This window comes from Bombus bifarius, unplaced genomic scaffold, assembly GCF_011952205.1.
Source record: "Bombus bifarius isolate JDL3187 unplaced genomic scaffold, Bbif_JDL3187 scf7180000007986, whole genome shotgun sequence".
NCBI classification, from domain to species: domain Eukaryota; kingdom Metazoa; phylum Arthropoda; class Insecta; order Hymenoptera; family Apidae; genus Bombus; species Bombus bifarius.
Genome location: NW_022884368.1, coordinates 365816 through 388230, shown reverse-complemented (window position 1 = coordinate 388230; position 22415 = coordinate 365816). Strand labels below are relative to the sequence as shown.

Below are 22415 nucleotides of genomic sequence, written 5' to 3'. Positions count from 1 at the left end.
GTCTTCGTTAGACACGCACACTGGTACGCGTTTTTCGCCGGCTTTCGGTCCCGAAACACGCGGAATGAAGTGGCCAAGAATCGGTCAGGAAGTGGGCGTTCCACCGCGTCGACTTGCGAGAGCCAGTAGAAAAGGAAGAAGAAGAAGGACAAAAACGAGAGCAAAAAACAAGAATGAGAACGAGTAAAGTGAAAAGAGAAAAATACGCTATACGGTTATCATCGTCTACGTTGCTCTTTCTCTTTTACAGATTTTCCCTCTTCCTCTCTCTCTCTCTCTCTCTTTCTCGATTCTGTCCTCTTTCGCCTCGCTTTCCTCGTTTCCACGAGAATAATCGACGATTCGACGCGTTCGCTGATCTCGAACGTTCGTCTCGAACCGTACGAGCAGACTGTTGTTAAAAGCGTGCGCGACTTGCGTTAAGGAATGAAGAGTAAAAGGAAAAAGGGCGAGTTCGAGATACGATACGGTCGAAGGATACGATAGGATAGGAAAAACTCGGCGAAGAAGGTTCGGCGGTGTTTCTTGTCCCGGACAAGCAAAGTCGTCTCTCACTCTATGGCTGGGGAAGAGGGTGAGCGTCCGAGCAGAGCCGTTAATGTTTTGTGTATTCAAATAAAGAGCGTCGATGCGCGCATTCGCACGCAACCGGCCTCGACCTGTGTCGGCCAGAGTCGAGCCGACTCGTTCAACGGTTAATGGCTTTATAATGCCTTCGTTTCGCATTAAAACGCCACAACGGTGCTCGCCTCCGATTCGCGGCGATATGTATGCCGCCTCCTCTTGCCAGAAAGATTTCTCGCCCGGACGCCTTTCTTTTCCGCACCTCCCGAACAGGCAGATCGACCGACGATAATCTCTCGTGCTAGTCGAGTCGTTTTCTTCGGCGATCCCGTGGATTCAAATTTCCAAGGCGCGTCGTCGAGAGGTTCGAGGGACAAATCCGGCGCTTTGTCCGGCCATCCTACGATCCCCGGTACTCGGTTAACCGAGGGAATTGAAATCGCCTATCCTGCGGAATCCGTCGGATTCCCTCTCGATGTCCGCGCGTGCCGTCAGTATCCCGACGATCTGGCGACCGTCTCTCGACGAACCAGGAAACCAGCTTCGTTCGAGGAAAAATTCCGTTTTCACCGGAAGGGAGGAGTTGAACGGTACGACTCGTGTGTCATTACCGAGGCGACGGATCGATACTTCGGTAGACGCGGTGCTGCGTGGCAATTCGTCGTTGCCACGCTTTGGAGCGAAGAAACCGGGTCCGGATGGAGATAGGAGCGGAACGAATAAGTAGCTGCTGGTTGGTAGTTGGTAGTTGTTGCTGTAGGCTTGGTACAAGAGTTTATTAGGGTTTATTTACAAGGGAACAGCTTGCACAGCGATATTTTATGCATCTTCACAACACAAGCATCAACGATATAACGCTCTATGCTAACGCTAATCGCCGATACCGGCGACAATGAATCGTCGCTTAAGCTATTTTGCGTGGAAAAGACGCAGAGCGCGTTCTCTTCGGACACGAACGCGCAACGTTCCGCTCTGCGTTTCTCCACGTCGAGTACGGAGTTGGAACATAAATAACGATAACGATAACGATAAGTCGTGATACGAAATATACAACTTATGTTACACGAACGAAGTCGATATTACCTAGGTCTCGTGAATTCGTACGTATATATGTATAGCTATATACAGTAAAGGTCGTCATACGATTGATCGCTTAAGAATGCACGTACGTGCGGCCAGGGGATCCAACAACGACCGTACCGTATATACAGTGCTTCGTCTTCGTCCTCGTTTTCGTCTACGTCTTCGTCTTCTTCTTCTTCCTCTTCTTATTCTTCCGCTTCTTCCCGTTACGTTGCTCCGATCGAAAACGCGAATTCTGCGACGACGTGGTTGTTGCCAGTGACGATTCCCGGTGAGGATCAGACACACGGAAAGAACGACGAGAAGCGTGGCAGCGGGTCTCGTGCGGGGAGAAGTCGAGTGGTCCCGAGGTCGTGGAAGAGTGCGCGCGCGCGCGCGATACGGCGGCGCCGAGGGGAGGACGTCGACTACGACGGCGACATATCCTGGGCGTCTCTTCCGAGACTGTCTGTCGGAGAAGGTGTCGCTCTTCGCGAGGGCGAGGGAGAGAGCGATGGCCCGACCGGGGTGGAGGATTTGGGGGCGGTGGCCACGTGGTACGGAGAGAAACGATGGTGCGCCAGAGCCAAGGCCGATGGGTAGAGAGGCCGAGGTGCCGCTGGCCCCGTGCTCGGACTCTGCGTGCTGGACCCTGCCAACTGCTGCTGTTGTTGTTGTTGCTGCTGCTGTTGCTGGTGATGCGCGGCCGCGAACAGCGTCGGCCCGATCGACGAAGCCCACCACAGATGGCCGAGCTGTTGCTGCTGTTGTTGCTGCTGGTGTTGCTGCTGCTGTTGCTGCTGATGGCTGGTGCCGGCGGACGAGGCGCCGGGGTAGACGAGAGCCGCGGGCCCGACCAGCTGAGCGTACGGGCTGACCGCGACCGCCGCCGCGGCCCGAAGCAGCATCTGCGACCGCGCCGCCCACAGCGCCTTCTCCTCCAGGCTGAGGTTACCCACCGCTCCGGCCTGAAGTTGATCCATCTCGAACGGAAGCCGATGGGGAAACCTCAGCGATTGCTGCTCGGCCAGCATCGACTCCATCGTCTCCCTGAAAGGGAAGCTGCTCGATTACGCGCGTATTCGCTCTCGCGGCGATTAGAGTTCGTCGCGCAGCGTCCGTAAACACGTTCCTAAGATTTACCTCTCGAAATCGGTCAGACGAGACGAGTCCCGAAACCCCTTAGCGAACGGATTGCTGTCGATCTTGAGCTTCGTGATCTGAAACAGAAAAGTCAATCTTGGTCGTCGATTTTCGTCAGCCGCCGTCCATTTCCCCATCTCGTTACCTACGACGACTTTTCTCCAGTCGGAAGTTACGTCATCGTCGGCCGCCAACGACGCGTATCGGAAAACGGTCGACCGTTTCGAAACGGTTCGTTCCATCGATCGAGAATCAACGGCTCGTAAAATTAGAAGAAGCCGGGAAAAACGACGCGGCATTGCATTCCAGATAGTAAAAGGGACAGAACCGGGGAACGAAGGATCACGGTGATAGCGAGAACGAGGCGCGGTCGTTCGAGTTCGCGATCTTTCGAAATTCGCTGGAGAAAGTTGGCAGCTAGAAATCTACCCCAACTGGTCTTCGCGAGGGCAGCGTTCGGCCGTTTCGCGTTACCGCCGCCATTCGGCCACCCACGATGCGGACGGAGCAGGTGGCATCGGTCAAAGTCGAATTAGCTCGGGGTGACGAGATTCTTCCCGTCTCACGCTTCCGTAAACCCTCGACGGACGAAAGATTCCTCTTCCCCGCACCTCTGTCGTATCCGAATACCGAAACTATCGGTCCCATTCAAAAAAGGAAAACGGTATGATTTCGCGGTGCGGTCGACTTGCTTTCTCGCTTTCGACGAAAAAAACCGTCCTTCGACTCGTCCTCGTTCGTTTCTCTCCGAAAATCCCCCGGAAGGGAAGGTCGAGATGGAAAGGTTGGAAGAGAGAGAGAGAGAGAGTGAGGTAGAGGCGGGATGTAAGAGAGAGAGCAAGCATCCGCGCGTGTTTGTGAGCGAGAGAGAGAGAGAGAGAGAGAGAGAGATAGAGAGGGAAAGAGAGAGAGAGGGAGAGAGAGGGTCGGAAGCTAGAGTCGGTGTCGAGTGGGTGGTCCAATTACCCTACGGTTTCGCGCTCAGGAGCAGCACGTGCAGCCTGGTAATAAGACTCTTTCGTTCAAAGCCGAGGCTAAGCCGCGCTAAGCCCGGAGCTGCCTCGGTTTTAGTTACGATTCCGCTGACATCATTAGCCAAACATCTGGCCCACCTCCGCCGTCAGCGTCGTCCTCGTCGTCTAGCTACTTACTTGGATCGCGCGCGTCGTTCCGCTTCGGTCTCCGCGCGGCGTCGTTCTCTGTCGGCTGTGTTCGTTTTACGATCAGCCGGGCAGCTATAGTTCACTCGCCTCGCGACCATACGCCTATCTTTGAAATCGACCAGCGCGGCCGCTACTTTGCGCGAACCGTTCGCTTTGATATCGTGCAGCTCCTTTTGCCGGATTCGAACCGGTGACGGACTGGACTCGCCGCCACGCGTCTATCGCGTCGGCGGTCTCGCGACGAGCACCGATTAATTTAGCAACTCGACGCGCACGCGGCTACGCCTTCTCCTTTCAGGCAAATCGAGAGGCGCGCGCCGCGCGGCCACCGCTTTTCGCCTGCGTCCGTCTATCGACACCGACACCGAACGCCAGTTTCCAAGGAATGCGAGGCCACGACGATCTCGCTCTTTACTCGGATGAAAAACGAAATTCGCTGGTCGATCGTACGCGCGGCTATCCCGGCAAACGATGATCAAGTTATACGATTTCACTGACACGATCCGACCAAACGGTTGGACCACTTCCCAGACCGATTTACAGCGTCCACGGTGAACGCGCGGCGAGTGCTACGCCATGATATATTTCCTCGCTCTCTCGATGCCAAACCATCGTCGGAACGTATAAATCGTAGCAGCCAGCGGTGCACCCTCCTGCCAGATATTTTACTCTATATCGGCCGGGATAGCGGGAATCGCGAAAAAAATACAGGAGATTTTTGTCGTCGCCGGTATCGGTCGATGCGCGAGCGAAGGTCGTTGCCCTCTGGCTTCGTCGGATCGCCGTGCGATTCTGCAGGACCGACTCGCGAATTCGCCGCTGCCAACGACCAACGACAGGCCGACGCGATCGACGATGCACGGAACAAAGTCCACGGCGATTCGTCACGCGATACTCGCGAGCGTGAACCTCGTACTCGGCTGGGCTAAAGAAGGAAAGAAAGGGGCGCGGTTTTCAGGACACGAAGTACATAATTTTCAACGAAAGCTGAACAAAGGCGCGGTTCGATCGTAGTCGGTAGCACGAGGACCGATCGAACAACGTTTGTTCATCGAACGACAGGTAGCCAATTACGTCCAGCTGCGAAGCGCCGATGAAAATTGAGAGAGAATTTGCGAACGCGGTGAGCGGGCTTGCGTTTCTCTCTGTTGGGACCGATCGGTTCTTCGCACTCGGGGGAGTTTCGACCGTTTCCATTCACGAACCGCTAGTCGCGAAAGAAAGCGATTCGACCTGCTAACGCCAGCACCGATCGATCGTCCAACCATATGAATTTTTTCGCGTTTCGACCGAAGAGAAAGAGAGAGAGAGAGAGAGAGGGAGGAGAAAGAGAGACGTACAGGAGTATTCCCTCGCTACATGGTCCGATTCCGCTTCGGTCGCTCCCTCCACAGAAGCTCCGCAAAATGAAGCCGTAGGTAATTGAAAGGGATGCTTTCGCACCCGGTCCGCTACTAATAATAGATTTAATAGAGACGCGCTCATCGAAGAAGGGGTCCCGCGCTCGCTCGGCTTGGAAGCTCGGCGCGCACCACGGCCGCTATTTAGTGCCGGTTGCGCGCTGTCATGCTCCCTAAACTTACTCTTTCTTTCGCTCTCTCTCTTCTTCTCTTTCTTTCTGTTCCTGGCGTTCTCTGTCTTCTTCACAGAGCGGCGTCTCGTGGAGAATTCGCGTTGTCGCGAACAAACTTCGCGAACGAAGCGAAATGTTCGTGGTTTGGCGTTCGACGCGCGCACGACGAAATCGAAGCGTGGCCGTGTGTGTCCCGGTGGCCGTAAGTAAGTACACGCGTGTGTGCCAACCGACCAGCCGCCAACGCGTACAGCCGCCGTGTGTGGTTTCCAGAGGGGCCTCCTCCTCTTCCTCTCTGCCGCCTCTGTCTCATTTGAACGCGATTATTTATGTTTTCTTTCGTTCGTGCATGCCGACGCCGACGCCTGCAGCCACTAAAACCATCGACTGCTTCTTCTTCTTCTTCTTCCTCTTCTTCCTCTTCTTCCTCCTCCTCCTTCTTCTCTTTCTTTTCTTTCATCTCCTCTTCATCTCCTTCGCTGTTTCCTCCTCGTCTCCACCTTCTTCTGCTTCTGCTTTTGCACCCGCTCTACCTTGTTCCGCGACGCGCTCGGCCCCGTCTTCTTTTTACGTTAGCGCGTCCTTACTTCTCGCTTCGTTCCCTTTCCTCCTTCGTTCCGTTTCTCTCCGCTTCTTCGCTTTTTTCACGGTTTTTCTCGGAATTCACGAAACGTGAAACGACTTAGCAGGCAGTTGCCCCTCGTTTCAGCGTCGAGCAGCTAATTAGCCAAAGTATAGAGGCACAAGGTATAAAAAGATAGCGACGCGCGATTTATTACCACGAGAATTTTCCACTGCGATGATCGCGATCACGATTACTCCGCAATTATTACGAGGTACAGCGTTGAAACTGCGTTTATCTTAAAACACCTTCCGGCGATACGTCGTCGTTTTTCTCGATTATCTTTACAAACTCCGAAATCGTTAAACGAAACACGACGAATACGTTTAACTCGCGTCTCTCTTCGAGTCCTATTCTCCGTTAGAGTTTCTTACGCTCCCAACGAACGTTATCTCTCGGGCCAACGTCGTTATCTTCGTCCTAACATCGAACGAAATCGGAGAACCGCAACCGATTCGAGCCGATAATTCGAATGATGGCCGAGCAGAGAAACCGCCGAATAGTGCGTGGAACGTGGCAGCCTGCCCGTAGCTATACGGTAGTAAGTATTTACATACTTATGTATCTACGCATCTATTCCAGAAGCGTAAACGTCGACTTTGGATAACGACGGCCCGTCCACGACGACCACCACGAGCGGGACGATTAGGAGCGGAACAGAACATGGGTCGGGGAGAGCGGGGCGGCCGAGTCCCGAGCGAAAGAGAAGAGGCAGCGAACGAGAGAAGGCGAGGAGACATCAGCTGGCGATAAGGAGCCGGCAGAACGGATGGAGAGGAATACCAACGGCGAGCGTGGCCAGAGGGAAGAAGAACGGCAGTTAGGTTATGAATTATGACGCGTGCGAGCGAGAAAGACGAATCGAGTCGGTGTTAGAGGTCGTTACGAGAAAGAGTCGGCTTGGAAAGACAAGAGGAAGACAAAAACCGTCCGCAACGATACGTAGTTCGTACACGGGAAGTGGCTGGCAGGGAAAAAAAAGTTGGTCCCTGCTAAACGAGCCTACCCCTCGACGATGACGAGCACGAGAAGAGCAACGGAGCCAGCGAACAAGACGAAAGACAACACCGAGAGCACGATAACGACGACCGACCGACCGACCGATGGGAGAGCCGCGAACCGCGACGAATCAATTTCGAGACAGCGCGGCGCGACGGCCGGCTAAACGAGCCAATGTCTCTACGCCACGGAAATCCTCTTGTCCTCGCTCCACCGCTTCGCTTTTTTTCTCGTGACACGCGATCGGAAGTATCGAGCGACGATCGCGACCGCGAATCTCCGCCTTCGCTTCTGCCCTCGTCGTTGCGGCTGAGGCGGTGAAGAGCGCGGTCGAACACGGTGATAACGAGCAGAAGCGAGGACAAAGGACGCCGGAGATAGGAAAAAGAGAGTTACGAAGAAGAGCGTGCGAGGCCGGGGAGAACAGTGGGAACGGACGTTGGAAATTGGACGTAGGAGGGGGAAGGGGACGGAAGGAAAGGAAAGGAAAGGAAAGGAAAGGAAAGGGAAGGAGAGCCGGGTCGAGGTAATTGCCGGGGCATCTCTTCGCACCTCATCATCGTCATCAACGGCTCCGACGTTCTCGTGGTTGTCGCGGACGACGAGGGTGGGTCGTCCAACGCGGACCACCCGTTAGCGCTTTGAAGCCGCTCGATTGCCTCGCTTTCCTTCTTCTCTCTCTTCGTCGGAACGACCGCAGCTCTCGCGGATCTTGTACTTTTCTCCTTTATTAGAGGCAAACTACGCGGAGATGCTCGAATCTAAGGAATCGCAGAACGTACGGTCTGCGACTTTGCTCCGTCTTTCGTCTGGCGCGTTGTTCGAAAGCCGCTTCAGCAACTACGACGACGATAACGACAACGACGATTCTGGTTAGTTTGGAAGGAACAAAAACAGGCGGAGGATTCCGATCGCGTTGTTCGAAGAGAAATGGAAGAGGAGAGAATAGACGTCGCGCGTCTCTCGTGGCTCGAAAATCGGATCTCGCGTCGTGCCGCGGGCATCGCGACGCCCGTGGAATGCGAACGACCGCGAGTCAGACCACACACCAGGCGGTCGCTGCTAAACGACTATCGTAAAATACGATTGCGCTGTCGCCCTTCTCGCGCTCCGAACCAAGGAATCCGTAGTTGGACGCGCGCAAGAAGAATCGTCGCGAGGTTAAATGTACGACCGGTCTCCGGCTAAGTCGTCGCGTTCCAACGCGAGCGTCCGCTAACAATTCAAAGCGGAAAACCACCGCCTGGAGTCACTGGAACGTCCCGCGCTCACCGTTAATTTAAATGTCGCGCAGGCAAGTCGAAAATTCGCGATGGCGACCGAATCCGCTGACTGCGAGAAGAAAATGTGGCAGCCCGGGGGTAGGACAATTTGTACGTTTCAATCGGTAGAGAGGAAACGATTATCCGAAGCGAAGGGCCGAGCGACGAGCAGGCGAGAGAGGAAGAGAGCGAGAGAGAGAGAGAGAGAGAGAGCACCGTTCCCGAGGGCACGTGGAAGACGCGCGATGCGTCACGGCGCGGCAGGGCAGATCTCGACCGACGCGTCGAGAATCGCGTGAGAAAAAAGCGAAAAGGGCCAAGGAGAGAAAGCAAGGATAAAAGAGGGAAAAAAGGAGGAGAAAAGGAACTGGGGAAGGAAGGTGGAACGAATAAAAGCGTGTAACGGTAGCGAGAAACAAAGCGAGACTTACGAGTTGATTCTGATAGGCGGTGACAGCGGTGAATATCGCCTCTGGGAATATGAAGGTCTTGTGAGGTTCCTTTTCGAGGTCTGTTATCGGCTTGGAGGTACCCGACTCCGGTCGCTTCACCAGGTGAATCCTCGGTTGATATTTGTGCATCGAGTTCAACACCAGCTGGAAATCGTTACGAGTCGGTCAGAAGATTCGCAGCGCGTGGTATCTTTATCGACGCGTTTGAAAATAAACGATCGTACCGCGTTTAAATCGAACGAGAGTCTGTTACCACTACCATCGCGTAATCTTCGCGAACGTTGCGTCTCACCCCCCTCGACTGGCATCGATTCGACCGTATTCGGTGCACCGATTCGTCGCGTTTCTCGACTTCGGCCCGGTCCGTCCCGTTCTTCGTCCCTCGACCTTCTTCGATTCGTCTATCGCCTCGGGAAACGATAGATGGACGATACGAGAGGATCTCGACGGGAGAAAAAGCGTATGAATTAGGAGCACTTTGCTGGTCTCGAACGTTCCCCGCTTACCATTCAAAAGAATCACTTTGCCTTCGTCCGGCACCGTGTAACATCCTGAATACAAAATGAGTACCGTGAAGAACCGTAGCCACGATCGGGGTTCCTATTTACGTCAGTCATCCGATGAATTAAGGAGTCCGCTGCTGGCTGCCGCTGCCGCTGTCGTTGTCGGAGAGAAATCGAATACCAGACCACGATACTGCCACGAGAACCCACCGACCGAAGCGACGCGTTGGATGCGTTCTCGTTCTCCCGCGAATCGGACGAAACGAACCGAAACGAATCGAAACAAATCGAAACGAGTCGCAAACGAAAACAAATACTGATCGATCGAACTACGAGCTCGGTGTTTGCCGCAAAGCTACTCACGTGGCCGTGCCTATCCATGTCGTTGTTGGTAAGCTTCACTTTTTCGAACGAGACGACTTGCTTTCGAAGCTGCTCGCCCGTAAAAGGTGAGTCCGGGTGCACGTAGAGACGAGCGGGCGCCGGAGGATCGGCCTTCCCAGCTACCAGCCAAGAGCTCCTGTGATACGCGTATCGATACCTCTTGTTATCCACAGGAACGATGTCCATCAGAACCGCGTATCGACTATCCGCCTTCAATCCGTTGAACGACACTCTGCACGTTGGAAACATTCTCCTGCGAAATAAACGATAGCTGAGCAAGAGACAGAGAGAGAGAGAGAGAGAGAGAGAGAGAGAGAGAGAGAGAGAGAGGATTATCGGTGGTCGAAAACCGTCCACGCCGATTTCAGGGTTAACGCGCCAACACCGAAGCGGACACCGAGGTGGTGGCAGGTTCGCTGGGTACCAGAAGAACCAGCAGGCAGAGGGGGCGGAGGGTCAGAATCGAGGGGGCAGAGGATGAAGCCTGGCGTGAATGTTTTGCCTCGGAGGCCAAACATTAATACCGTGTCGGGCCCCCCGCTGCTCGACCACTAAAACGCGGGGACACCCGCCGATCTTATCTACGTCTTCTCCTCGGTCCTTGTCGACTCGGTATGCATTCATCCCGCCAGCGCCACGAGCGTGAGTAATGCTTTTATTTATCAACCCGTCCTTTGTTAATGAATTGAACTCGCCTCGCGAGAGAAGCTAGCCTCTTCGATTCCACCTTCTGCCTACCCCCTGTACACGACCTCCTCACCCACGATCGAACCTCTAACCCCCGACTTCCTCTCATCCCGGGACGTCGCTTTTCCTTCCCAGACCCGCTCCCACGCCCTCCACCCTGTTTCTCGCGTCGATCGAAACCACGGCGACGATTCTTTCGTCGACGGGTCGCCGTCGTCGTTAAAACTTCTCGAAAAGCTTGGCAAATTTCCTCCTTCGGAAACGTTCACGCCCACTTGGCGAACGCAACACCCGAGCTGCTGCTTGGAAACGCCGGTGCCGCGCTTCGAAGACAGGGGTCTAAGGACACGGTCGTGCGAGAAGGGAGAATTTTCTGGCCGAGAGGAACGAAGGGGAAGGTCTCTCGAGTTTTGTCCTTTAAGTCTCTGCAAATAACGGGATACGAGGGAGAGAGGGTAAAGACCGGGATACGACGTAGGAGGCGGAGGCGGAGGCGGAGGCGGAAGCGGTGGCAAAGGCGGAGGAGGCAAAGGCGGAGGCAGAGGCGGAGGCAGAGACAGAGACGGAGACAGAGACAGAGGAGCGGTGGCGAAGGCGGTGGAGGGTGGCGTGGTAGAAAGTCGACCGGGTGAGGGACGATAAGTTGACGCGGGTGGAGGGTGCGACGAGCAACATCGCGGCGCAGATCTAATTACCAACGCGCGAGTAAACGCGCAGTAGGGTAGTGGAACCCCTTTGGGAGTCAGCGAACAACGAGAAGGAGCGGGAGCGGGAGCAGCAACAGCAGCAGCACGGATGTTGCCGTCGTGGCGGGCAATTAGGCGCGCGTCCGCCGCGTCGCGTCGCTCTCGTCCTTTCTCCGGTATTCGCCTCCCTTCCCATCGTCCTCTTCTTCTCGTCGTCTCTCGATAACGTCGTCTCGACGTTTGCCGACTGTTCGATCGCGTTCTTCGTCCAATTTTACTCGCCCGCCAGTTCGTCACGTACCGTAGATCGGCGATAATCGTAATCGAGGGAGACCGTTTAATCAAGTCCGCTTACACGCTGCGCGCCCGACATCGTCTTTACGCGAATATTTGAATTGCTTTTCCGTTCGCCCTCTCCAGAGACGCAAATAGGGGGGAACCTTACCTGCCAGTTTTCGTGATGATCATCTCGGTGCCTAGTTCGTTGAATTTATCCCATAAGTCTTTCGTCTCGAGGTGACACACCACGTGCCTAAGCTCTTCGCAGTTGGACCGTTCCTGAAGGAGAGGATTCACGGGTGAAGCTGCTTTGCCGCTGGTGCTTCCGGCGTCGTCCGTCTCTGGATCGTCTTCCGCGACGATCGCCTCCTGAATCGGTGGAGCGCCGCGGACCACTCCAGAAACGCTCGGTTCCCTTTCTGAAAAGCACGCGAGGGATAATGAAGTTGTAGGTTTAATGGTTGCCACTTGGTCGAAAGAGAGGATGAAATTACCGCGACAACCGGAAAGGGAAAACCGATCGAATCGTTTATCGATGAAAGAAACGCATGTATCGAGATACCGCGCACGGGTCGAGCTAATAAAAAGGCGTTAGCCACGACGACGGATAATTGATTAATCGGTTGCATCGTGGCTATCGGCAACAGGCATATAGAAACCTCGACTCGGATGCGGATAATCTCGCGCCTCTCCCTCCGTGTACATCGAAAGGTTCCCAGCTGCAGCGTGGGTCACGAACAACCACGAACACGTTTTGCGGCTAAAGCAGGCACCGCGAAAGAAAATTGCCGTTATCCCAAGTAGTAATTCGTAGCTAATGTCTTGTGACGCGATGCGACGAGGTGGGGTAAGGCGCGGAGTGATGCGAACCGCCACGAGGCATCCACCGTCTGTTGTTGCGAGAACCGTGTTCCGCGACACAATGACACTCATTCTCTCGATAATTAGTAGTCGTCTCGATCGTCGGTTTCGCAGTTGCGTAAACGCAATCACGCGACCCACTCGATCGGTCGACCGAATTCTCGAGCCGCGCGTCGCAACCAACCAACGCATCGACGAACCAGCCGACCATCTGTATCGCGAATAACCCGAAAGCGACAGCAGATCGCAATCTACCGCGCGCGCGTTCCTATAATTAATCGATAGTTTGCGATTTTCAAGGATCGTTCGTTCCGTGTTTTGCACGACGCCGATAGGCTCTAGACCGGCGTAATCGAACGCGCGCGGTTCGTTCTCCCACTTTTTCTCTCTTCGTCTCTTCGTCTCCCTCGGCATTCGTTAGAGCGTCTTCCCGGCCGAGACAATAACGACGCCGCGGTAGCGGCTGCTAAAGGATAATTATCCACTTACGACGGAGGTTACTTTAGTTTAACGTTATTATCCCGACCAATGCCGACCAAGTGGCAGCGGTTCGTGAAATTACAATCTTTCCGGCCAAGGTAAAACGGCGACGAACGCTCTTGTTTGCCCTCGCGCACAGATACCTCTCTCTCGCATCGGTTTTCAATTTGTCTCTTGCCGATTGCAATTTCGGAAATTGGATAGCGTGCCATCGCCTAAAACGGCGCGCGTAAACGCGTTCGATCCCGAGGGGTCGTTCGATCGCAAACTGCTCGTTACGGTCAAGCTGCAGGACGTCCGAAATTCGTTAGGTCGCGGCCGGGCGATGAAATTCTCGCGCGAGTTTTTTCAACGATAGCCGCCATCGAACGCGACTCTTGCGCCATTTCCTCCGTCTTTGGAACAACCGTGCAGAGTTAGGGACGCTCGCTCGTCCAAGAGCTTTCGAGAGGCAAGAAACGCGCGGTAAAATAGAAGAAACCCCCCGCGGACGAGGGTTCGCGAGATCCGTTCCGAGCGATCCGTGATGGAACGAGAGAAACGCGTTCGCGAGTTCCACTCGCAGTGTTTCATTCGTTCGGCCGTTTTTTCCAATCGATCGAGCGACGACCGAACGCAAATCAAATCGGGTTTCACCGACTAACAAACAATTCCTCTCGATCGGCCGAACGATTAACTTCCGACACTCGATAAATTCGAGTTATCGCGAATAAATTAACAATAAACACTATCCGCTCTGCCAACTATTTTCGCAGCAGATTTTCTACGTCGATAACTTTACAACCGTGTATTTCACTTAACGCGGCACGCTTAAAAATTACTTTCGCTCGTTAAACTGATTCTCCTCGCTCTCAAGGGAGAGAAAAACCAATCGTTGCGTCTCTTGCCCCTCTCTCTCTCCCTCTCAGTCTATTTTCTTTTTACCCTCTCTCCCGTTTATGCTTGCACGGTTTTTGCAAATCAACGAGTTTCTTTATCGTAGCATCGCGAAGGAACGAGCGACCGAGCTTGACGCGACAAAAATCAGCGACATTTCCGGCGTGGCAGGGATCGGGAGGGTCACGGGAGTCGCAGGGAAAGCCGGTGATTTTCCACCGTGGTCGCGACACCGACGTTCCGACATTCCCAGGCTAAAGTCGGAGCGGCACTCGAGTTGCACGCAGGGCAAAAAGACGCGACACGAGGGCACGAGGGCAGCGACGGTGGCGGAAGTGGCGTAGGCGGTAGCGAAGGTGTCGTCGCGCGAAACGCGAATAACTGTTTAAACGGGAATTTTCGCGAGGCCGTAGCGGCTAATTGGCCGGTCAGAGAAGGTTGGCGCGATGTGTGGTCTGTCATCCGCGTATTTTTATTCGACACGGCGAACGGCGGTGTTAAACGACTGACGAAACGGATGACGAGTCGCCAGAACGGTTCGTGGCTGCGCGTCTGCCGACTGAGCACGAGTTTCGTTCGAGTTTACGAGCGACCTCGTCAAGTGAGTTACGGTTGCGAGTGCACGGCGCACCAGTGCCGCCGGATCAAAGACGCAAAGGAGGACAGATTGAAACGCGTCCCACTGCTAATGTCCTCCCACGAGATCTACGAGAACTTCAGCTCTTCCCGCCTTCTTCTTCGTTCGCGCGTCACGCGCTTCTCGTCTCGCTTTCCACCACGTCGTTTCAGGCTCGGTCCAGACGTTCTACCGTACGACACCGTTGCGGTGGCGTTGGTAGAACAGAGAAACCAGGTATTTGTTTCAAAGTCGTCTATTTCGCGAGAGAAGGATACGTACACGCGTATCTCCTTGTCCTTTCGACTCGTTGCCGTTGCAGCGATTTGCCGCAAACCGCTGGCTCGCATCGAGCCTTAAACTTGCCTCGCGACTCGCGACCCAGACACTTCTCTTTCCATATTTCTACGTTACGCCACGATTTTCTTCGCGGATCGCCGATTTCGTATTCCGCCGGCTATTTTTAATCGATCGCACCGCTCGACTCGATCAAGGTGCGGAGTCTCGAAATCGATCGCGCTGTCTTTCTTTGTCCTTCGTTACGAAAGCTCTCGCGATCAACGTGACGCGATTGCCTAACAAACAAGCAAGTTCGCGTATCGACAACGATAATCGACGGGTTTTCTCTCTTATCGGTCGTTCGGTTGCCGCGAATCCACGAAATCTACAAATTGTTCTCTGATCTTCTCGATTATCAAAAACGCAATAGGAGATATCATCGAAAAGCGAGCTATCGCGACAGCGTTCGATTCTCGGCGTTTCTTCAAAAACTCGCGTATCTCGGTTTTCTCGAGTGTAGCCAGCCTGTTACGCGCTATCTGATCGAGAGAGAGAGAGAGAGAGAGAGAGAGAGAAAAGAAGAGAGAAAGAGAGAGAGACTCAGGGCAATCGATCAATCTGTCGACAGGTAATTAAAAGAAGCATTTTGTTTGTTCGCGAAACATAAATTAATCCGGTTGTAACGAAGTACGTGCTCTTTGGATCATGTCCGACGGAATTCCCACGCGACCTTCTATCCTTCGAAACTCTCGTTTCTATCGCAACGCGAAGCAATTTCGTCACCCGGCAGACAAGTTTTCTCCTCGTATTTTGCAAACAACGTGGTTCACACACGCGGACTCGTCTCGAGACAGCGCCAGCGGAACACCGAAACGATTCGGCAAGATCGACACTGCGTCACCGACAGCCTGTCAGTTAACGTGGTCGCTAAACAACTCGAATCAACGACGCGACGTTGATCGAAACGAAAATCACCGTAATTTCTGCGTGCTTTCTAGCTTTGCCTCTGACTACAACTACGCACAACTATCAGAAGGTTTTAGTCGAGCAACGACGTGCGATGCAATATTCCGGCTGAACGAACCGTATCGCCTCGTTTCGCCGACCGTATCGTCCGTTCGTTTCGAACGGACCGCACGTTTGCGAACCGATCGTCGATAGATTACAGGGTAGATCGACACGCAGAGACACGGTATACATCTTGAATCGTTAACGTGTGCTATAAAATGCGGCGCGAGCATTTCCCCGGTATCGTCTCCAACATCGTATTCGTTGTAAATTATCGTAATTGACATCTTCTGCGTTTGTCCGACTAAAAATCATCCGCGTAGCGGTGAAACGCGATAATCGTTCTCCCTTATCGATATCGCTTATCACTTATCATCTATCGTAGCAAGAAATCTCGCTTGTCGCAAACTTGGGACACAAAGAGCTCCGACTCTTGGAAAGATGAAAGAAAAAGAAAAAAAAAAAAAGAACACGGGAAAATAGAGTGCGATATCGTAACTACCGGCGCAACGGAAGCCCTGGCGATTGCCCGAACGGTAAAACGATTCAAGTGGGCGTCCACCAAATTGCAGATGGTTCGACGCGTATAAAACGTCTATCGGCCGCGTGATTTTCGCTCCGAGGTTCGACGTTTACGCGTCACAGACGACGAGTCGTCTGGACTCCATCTGGAAATCGATCGTTGACTTTCGTTGTCCGATGCGTTTGGTCGTGAAGCGACAACGAAATCCGGACGATCGTCACGGGTGGAGGCTGGCGTTCGCCGAGCGAGGGCTACGGGGGTCCAAGTAAGCGTTCAAGCAGACATGCAAGCTCGTTGCTCGAGCGAGTCACCGATTACTTTTTTACGGATGACGTTCGCATCGAGTCGTGTACGTCGGCGACAACGGTGTATCGTTCGCCGCTCGATAAGTGTCGTTCGTCTCGTTACTTTGCAAAACGAAACGCTTTCAAACGGTTGAACGAAATTCGTACGCGAACGGCCACGCAGGAACACGCTACCTCGGAAACGCGAGTCTCCGAGAGGCATAATTCGTCGCCGGTTAACGAGTCACGAGGTTCCCGAGTTTTGGATTAGCGATTTATTCGAACTAGGTGGCTGGCGAACATGAAAGGAGAAGGAGGGGAAGGAGGAGGAGGAAGAGGAGGAGAGTATTCGCGCGTGTCCAACACACGTGCACGCACACGAGAGTTTGGTCGATTCATCGCACCGTTTACCCAAGTTTATTTGGGAACGACGGTCCGTTTCCGTGGGTGAATTGCACCGTGGCCAACCGTAAATTTCGACCGCGTAGAATCTTCGTGGGCGATTATTCGCCGCGGGCGTCCAAGATACGCGATGATGAAACCAAACACCGTCGAGTCTCGTTCGGACGTCTGGCTGAGCAAAGCAGCCACGATCGTTTCCAGAATTCCGATGAGACACCTCACCTGGCTGCGCGAAACGGCCGTTTCTCGCCTGGCGAATTAACGCGCGCCCGGGCACAAACCCGGCTACATGCCGGTTCATTCACAATCTTCGCCGCTAAATAATTCATTAACCACGCACCAGCGCTCCGTCGTTCTCTACTTTTCTTCTTTTTTTCCTATCTCCCCGCTTTCCCTCCTTCCTTCCCTCTTACTTTGCCACTCTCTGCCTCTCTGCCACGACAGGTAACCTTTCAAAAATAACGCCCTTCGCGATTAAGACAAACGCTACTCGTCTCGACGGCGATCGTAATCGTAGTCATGGTCACCAACGTGGTCGTCGTTCTAGCTCGAGTTCGTCGCAGGTTGCTCGAAGAAACCGGCAACAACCAACCGGCCACGAATAACCGATAACCGATAGCCGATAACCAACGATCGATAGGATCGTTCTTTCGTCGGTCGCCTTTTTTGCTCGCCGAGAAAAACGACGGAGAACCGTGGTTTCATTATTAACGTACATACGTACATGGAACGCGAAGAAAAACGATTTCATTGCCCGAACCAAAGCTTAGAAAAAACTGCGGTGAGTGGCTCGACCCGATAACGAGACAGCTACGATCGGATTTCTACGTCGAGAATGAGGAAGGAAAGAGCTCACCGTGTTGATGCAATTTCCCTCCGCCGACGGCCTGTTGCTGCAACTGCCGATTATGATGAGGTTGTTGCAGCTGAGGCTGAGTTTGTTGCTGAACCGATTGCTGTTGCTGCTGCTGCTGCTGCAATGGCGAGGTCTGCGATTGCTGTTGCGTCTGTTGCTGCTGCTGTTGTTGCTGCTGCTGCTGCTGCCTAGAATCTCGGGCCATGATGGCCGCGATGCTAAAGTCGGTGGCGCATTGGCGATTCGAGTTGCAGTTGTTGTTGAGATTGTTCAAGAGGCTGCTGTTCGGCGAAGGGCTGGAACTCTCGTCGCCGTCGTCGCGCGTGCAGCCGGGTGACAAACCGGTGGAAACCGCGGAGGCGGCGGCACCCTCGGTCTGCATTTTTCTTCCAAGAAACAGATGTCGAGATTCCTCGTCGTCCTCCTCGCTGCCGGCACCGCAGCCGCCTCCTCCTCCTCCGCCTCCGCCTCCACCGCCGCAGCCGCCACCGCCACTGCCACCGCCACCTCCACCACCGAACGAAGACAGCGTCAATCTGTTTCTCTTCCTGCCGCTGAGACCTCGCGACTCCAGCAACATCACCTCACGCTCTGCGTCTCGAACCTCGCTCGTCTGTCAACTATTATCGAGAGAAGATCGGTCTTTGGTTCGCTCCGGAAACAGTCGTTACCTGCCCGCCGATCCACCCAACAGAAATTTTCCACATTCTCCCGGGCGGCGATGCGACGATCGCGTCGCCTCGCCTGCGTCCCAGCGATCGAACGTTCGAATCTTTCGATCGAGCGCCAACAATCGACGATCGTTTTTGACGGAGAGAAACCGCGCCTCGCGAGGGTCGTCGACTCGCGCGACTCGGTGCTCGCGGACCGGGGTTAAGTCGATCGTCGAAGTGCGCGACGAGGCGCGCGCATCGCCACGGTCACCAGGATGCGTCGAGTCTCCGGGTGTGAAAAACGGCGGGCAAACTGTTCCGACACACTTTTCGCGGAACGACAACAACAACAACGACGACGACCACGACGACCACGACAACGACGACGACGACAGCGACGATAACGACGACGACCACGACACTGGCCCCAACAGGCGAGGAAGAGAGAGGTCGAGGGCGATTTTAGTTTGGATTTCGATTCGAGTAGAACGTGTCGCACGATATCGACGACTTGTATCGAGTCTCGGAGCGTGGAGAACGCGGTCGAGTCGAGCGGAGAGCGCGGACAGAACGAGAAACGAGAGAGCGACCGGTTGCCCGACAGACTGACCCGCGCCACCGGCGGCCGGCTTCTCGTTTCGGCCCCCACCCCCGGCGCTTCGCGGCTCGCTCGAGCTCGATCGTCCGCGACGCGCGCGGCGAGACACGGGGTAGCGGGAGAGAACGCGCGCCACTCGACTCTCTCAGGGTGTGAGACGACGATGGGGCGGCCTGTTCAACAGGGAGAAAAGGCGACCCTAGCTCGGTAGGCGGTTCCCTCGAGCGAAGCTCCGCCCGAGCGATCAGCACCCGGCTCCGCCCGTAGTCTCTCTCCTCCTAGGAATTCGCCGAGAGGTTTGCGACCACCTTATTAACGCTTCCGTCCTTCTTCTTCGTGTCGAGGTGGACGCGCGCGCGCGCGATCGCCAACCGGCAGCCAGCTGTCTTTCCACGCGCGTATACCCGCGAACCGCGTTTTCTCTTCTTCTCGCGCGCTCTCTCCGCTCCTCCGCTTCCCCTTTCGACGCTTTCCCTTCCTTTCCCTTGGTTCCCGCGTCGTTGAAACGTTACCGATCGCGTTACCAGCCTCCTCGTGGCGGCGATCGTCACGAGTATAGTATCACGCCGGTGATGCCAACGGTGATCGTGATGGTCCTCTGGTAGAGTCGTTTGTAGCGGTGATAGTAGGATCCTATGTAGCTACGACGATGGAGGCAGCAGCGACGTCGGTGGCGGTGGCTGCGATGGTGGTGGTGGTGGTAGTAGTGGTGGTGGTGATGATGGTGGTGGTGGTGATGGTGGTGGTGGTGGTGGTGGTGGCGGCGGTGGTGGTGGTGGGTGGCGGATCCGGTGGCGGCGGTGGCGGCGACAGCGACAGAGATGGTGGTGGTCGTCGCGAACCGTACCTACGTGCCTCCCTCCTCTTTTGCGGTTCTTCGTTGTTCCTCTTACCTCGACCGATCGTTCCTCCTCGTTCAGCAGCCGAGCCGTTTCGTTCGATCGTCCTCTTTTCTCCCGTCCAGGTTGGTACTTTCGGCACGGTCGGCCTCCCGTTTCTCCTCGAGCTCCGAATGCCCTCTCGCGCGAGCTCCGTGCGGACGAGTAAGCGAGGAGGGTGGTACGGCATTATGGTTCGGTACGCGGCATCTAGCCACAACAGCTGCCATTTTTTCTTACGAGAGGGGGCAATTGCTGACAGGGACCACCGTTTTCCTCTCTTCGTTCTGCCATTCCCCGTTCCCTCTCTTTCCGCCACCGCTCTTCTTCTCCCTTTCTCTCCTCCCCCGTGGCTCCCTGGTTCTTTGCGCGGTTCCGTCGAGTCGTGCAATTTATCGTTTTACTGGCGGAGCTTTAAACGCGAGCGACCGGTAACGCCGGTGGGTGGTTAGCTGCTCCTCGGTCGGAGCTCGCTAACCGCGGCAACCTAGCCGGCTGCTTGGGTACACCGTTGTTTCGTCGCTCGTCCTTCCACGGTCCTGTGGACGACGATTCTACACGGGGTCGATCGCCGTTGGGCGGAAGCGCGACGTTTCGTCTCGCCTTGGAAAACTCATCGGCCATCCGTAATTCGCCCGCTATGCCTGCGGCGACATGTCGCGCGTTGCGACTCGAAGCGCGAAGAAGGCCGTCGTCTCGTCGATACCCAACTATCGCGACAATCCTGCCGAATGTCGAGTAAACGGATTCGACGAGACGAGGATCGGTGCGGGATGCGCGCAGCTAACGAAGACGCGGCGCGTTTGAAAATAAGAAGCTGCTGCAAAAGAACGAAGCTACGCTCCGGGTGGTGGGAAGGGAGCAGATTGCTCCGGATATTATTATAATAAAGCAGGAAATTGCCTTGCGCGCTAAATACGTAGGTAGCGATACGTGTATCGCGCGCGATATCATCGGCGGATTATTGTAATTATACGGTTTAACGTGTAGAAAAAACGGGCCGCGATATCATTACGAGTTAGAAATTTCACGCGATTCAATTCCGTTATTATCCGCGAAAGATAAATATTATAATTCTGGAGCGAACCGCGGCAACGGTGAGATGGTGCCATCGGTTCTGCGATCGAACGAAACCGTGCTTCCTCCGCCGATTTTCCTCCTCCTCCTCCTCCTCCTCTCTCTCTCTCTCTCTTTCTCTCTCTATCTTATCCGTGAAATCTTTTCGTTACGCTAAAAAATTCGACGTTCGTCGTGTTCTTATCTCGGTGGAGAGCGGTCGGGCGGTCGGGCGGTCGAGCGGTCGCGTAGCGAAGCGAGAAATCGGCCATCGACGGACGGTTGTTTCTAATTACCGTTGTTCGTAACACGCGATCTCGCTCGTAACACGGTGCACGGCACAAATACGTTAATTGCCCCAGGAATCGGTACGCTCTGGCAGACGCGCGATAATTAAACGTAACGACTTCGTTAGGCGAATCCCGATGTGGCGGCGTCTCCACTGGTTATTACGCCGCGGAGGCTGGCAACGCTCGCGTTTCACTCGACCGTCTTTTTTCCTCAAGATCGAAGAAATAGAGATCTAGCGGCGACGACGCGTCGTTTTGTTACCGCTTCGACGACTCAAAGCAGAGCAGAAGCTGTTACGATATCGTTTCCGGTCGTTTCGAGCCTTCCCTTTTCTAGACCAACGTCTCGCGGTTGTTCACGCCCAAGCGGCTACGATCCGCGTTACGATCAGGTGAATCCGTTTGATACTCACGATCCAACGAAAACCACTTCAAAGGACCTCGCGTCAAAGCAGAAACTGCTTTCGACCGACCTAACTTTATGTATGTATCTTTAAATTCGTTCGACCGGTACGCCCTCTGACTCTTTATTGCCGCGAGTGCGCCTTGCGTCGAGATATATTTAGTCGTCAAAAGCACGGGCCAACTATCGATGATACCGACGATGACCGACTCCCTGACGAACGAGCGGACAAACGAGCGAACGAACGATCGTTCGAACGACGGAGCTACGCGTGCAGATGGAATCGTTCCTTGCGAGCGAAAATTTCGCGCATTTTCATCGTCGTTAGCAGGACTTGAACAAATAGATGGGCCATCGACGGACCTCCCGAGAGATCGAGCGACATTGCCGCTCGGTCTCCGCGCGGTTGCTTCTCCAACTGCCGGTTCGTTTAGGGAGAACTCGTAATCTGCTTAGTCTGACGCTGATCCGGACAAATCGCCGCGCGGTTACGCGGCACTTATTCTCGTCTCTCGATGCTCGCGACGCGAGCACTCTCTCCGGTTCTACGTTTTGTCGTACGAATCTGATCTGATCGATGACGGTGCCGATCCGACTCGTCACGATCCCAAGATGCCGGTCCTTTTCTTCGACGAATTTATCTCGGAGAGACGCGAGCCGTGCGTTTGCGTCGCTCGAAATCGGGGGGAAAAGGGGAGGAGGAGCTCGTGCATGCGAGTTACGCTAGAGATGGTTTACGCGTAATTTGGGAGGCACGTGAAAAGAGTACCGCGGCTACCGGACCTCACGACCCTGTAAAATGCTCGTAGAAAGACAGAGGTTAATTAAAACTCGGTCTGTTCTCGAAGCCCCGCCAATTTTCTTGGAGGATATCGCTTGAAACCACTTAATCGCTCGACCGCAAAAGTGCCACCAATCTGCCGGCTACATCGAGCGTAGCTACAGGGCCGAGATTCCTTCGAGATTCCCGAAA

General features: G+C 54.5%; 1 protein-coding gene across 2 annotated transcripts; it reads right to left on the bottom strand.

Moving 5' to 3' along the window:
* Positions 1-1321: 1321 nt before the first annotated feature.
* On the bottom strand, positions 1322-18626 carry LOC117205049 (T-box protein H15-like). Of its 2 annotated transcripts, none has more exons than XM_033443100.1 (6): positions 17565-18626; positions 11546-11798; positions 9707-9980; positions 8820-8984; positions 2770-2846; positions 1322-2688 (listed from the first exon to the last, which is right to left on the bottom strand). In XM_033443100.1, the coding sequence occupies exons 1-6, from the start codon at positions 18142-18144 to the stop codon at positions 2055-2057; spliced, it is 1983 nt and encodes a 660-aa protein (XP_033298991.1). In that variant the 5' UTR covers positions 18145-18626; the 3' UTR covers positions 1322-2054. The 2 variants fall into 2 exon arrangements, with proteins under 2 accessions (XP_033298991.1, XP_033298992.1); XM_033443101.1 differs by having other exon boundaries at positions 1322-2676.
* Positions 18627-22415: the final 3789 nt, after the last annotated feature.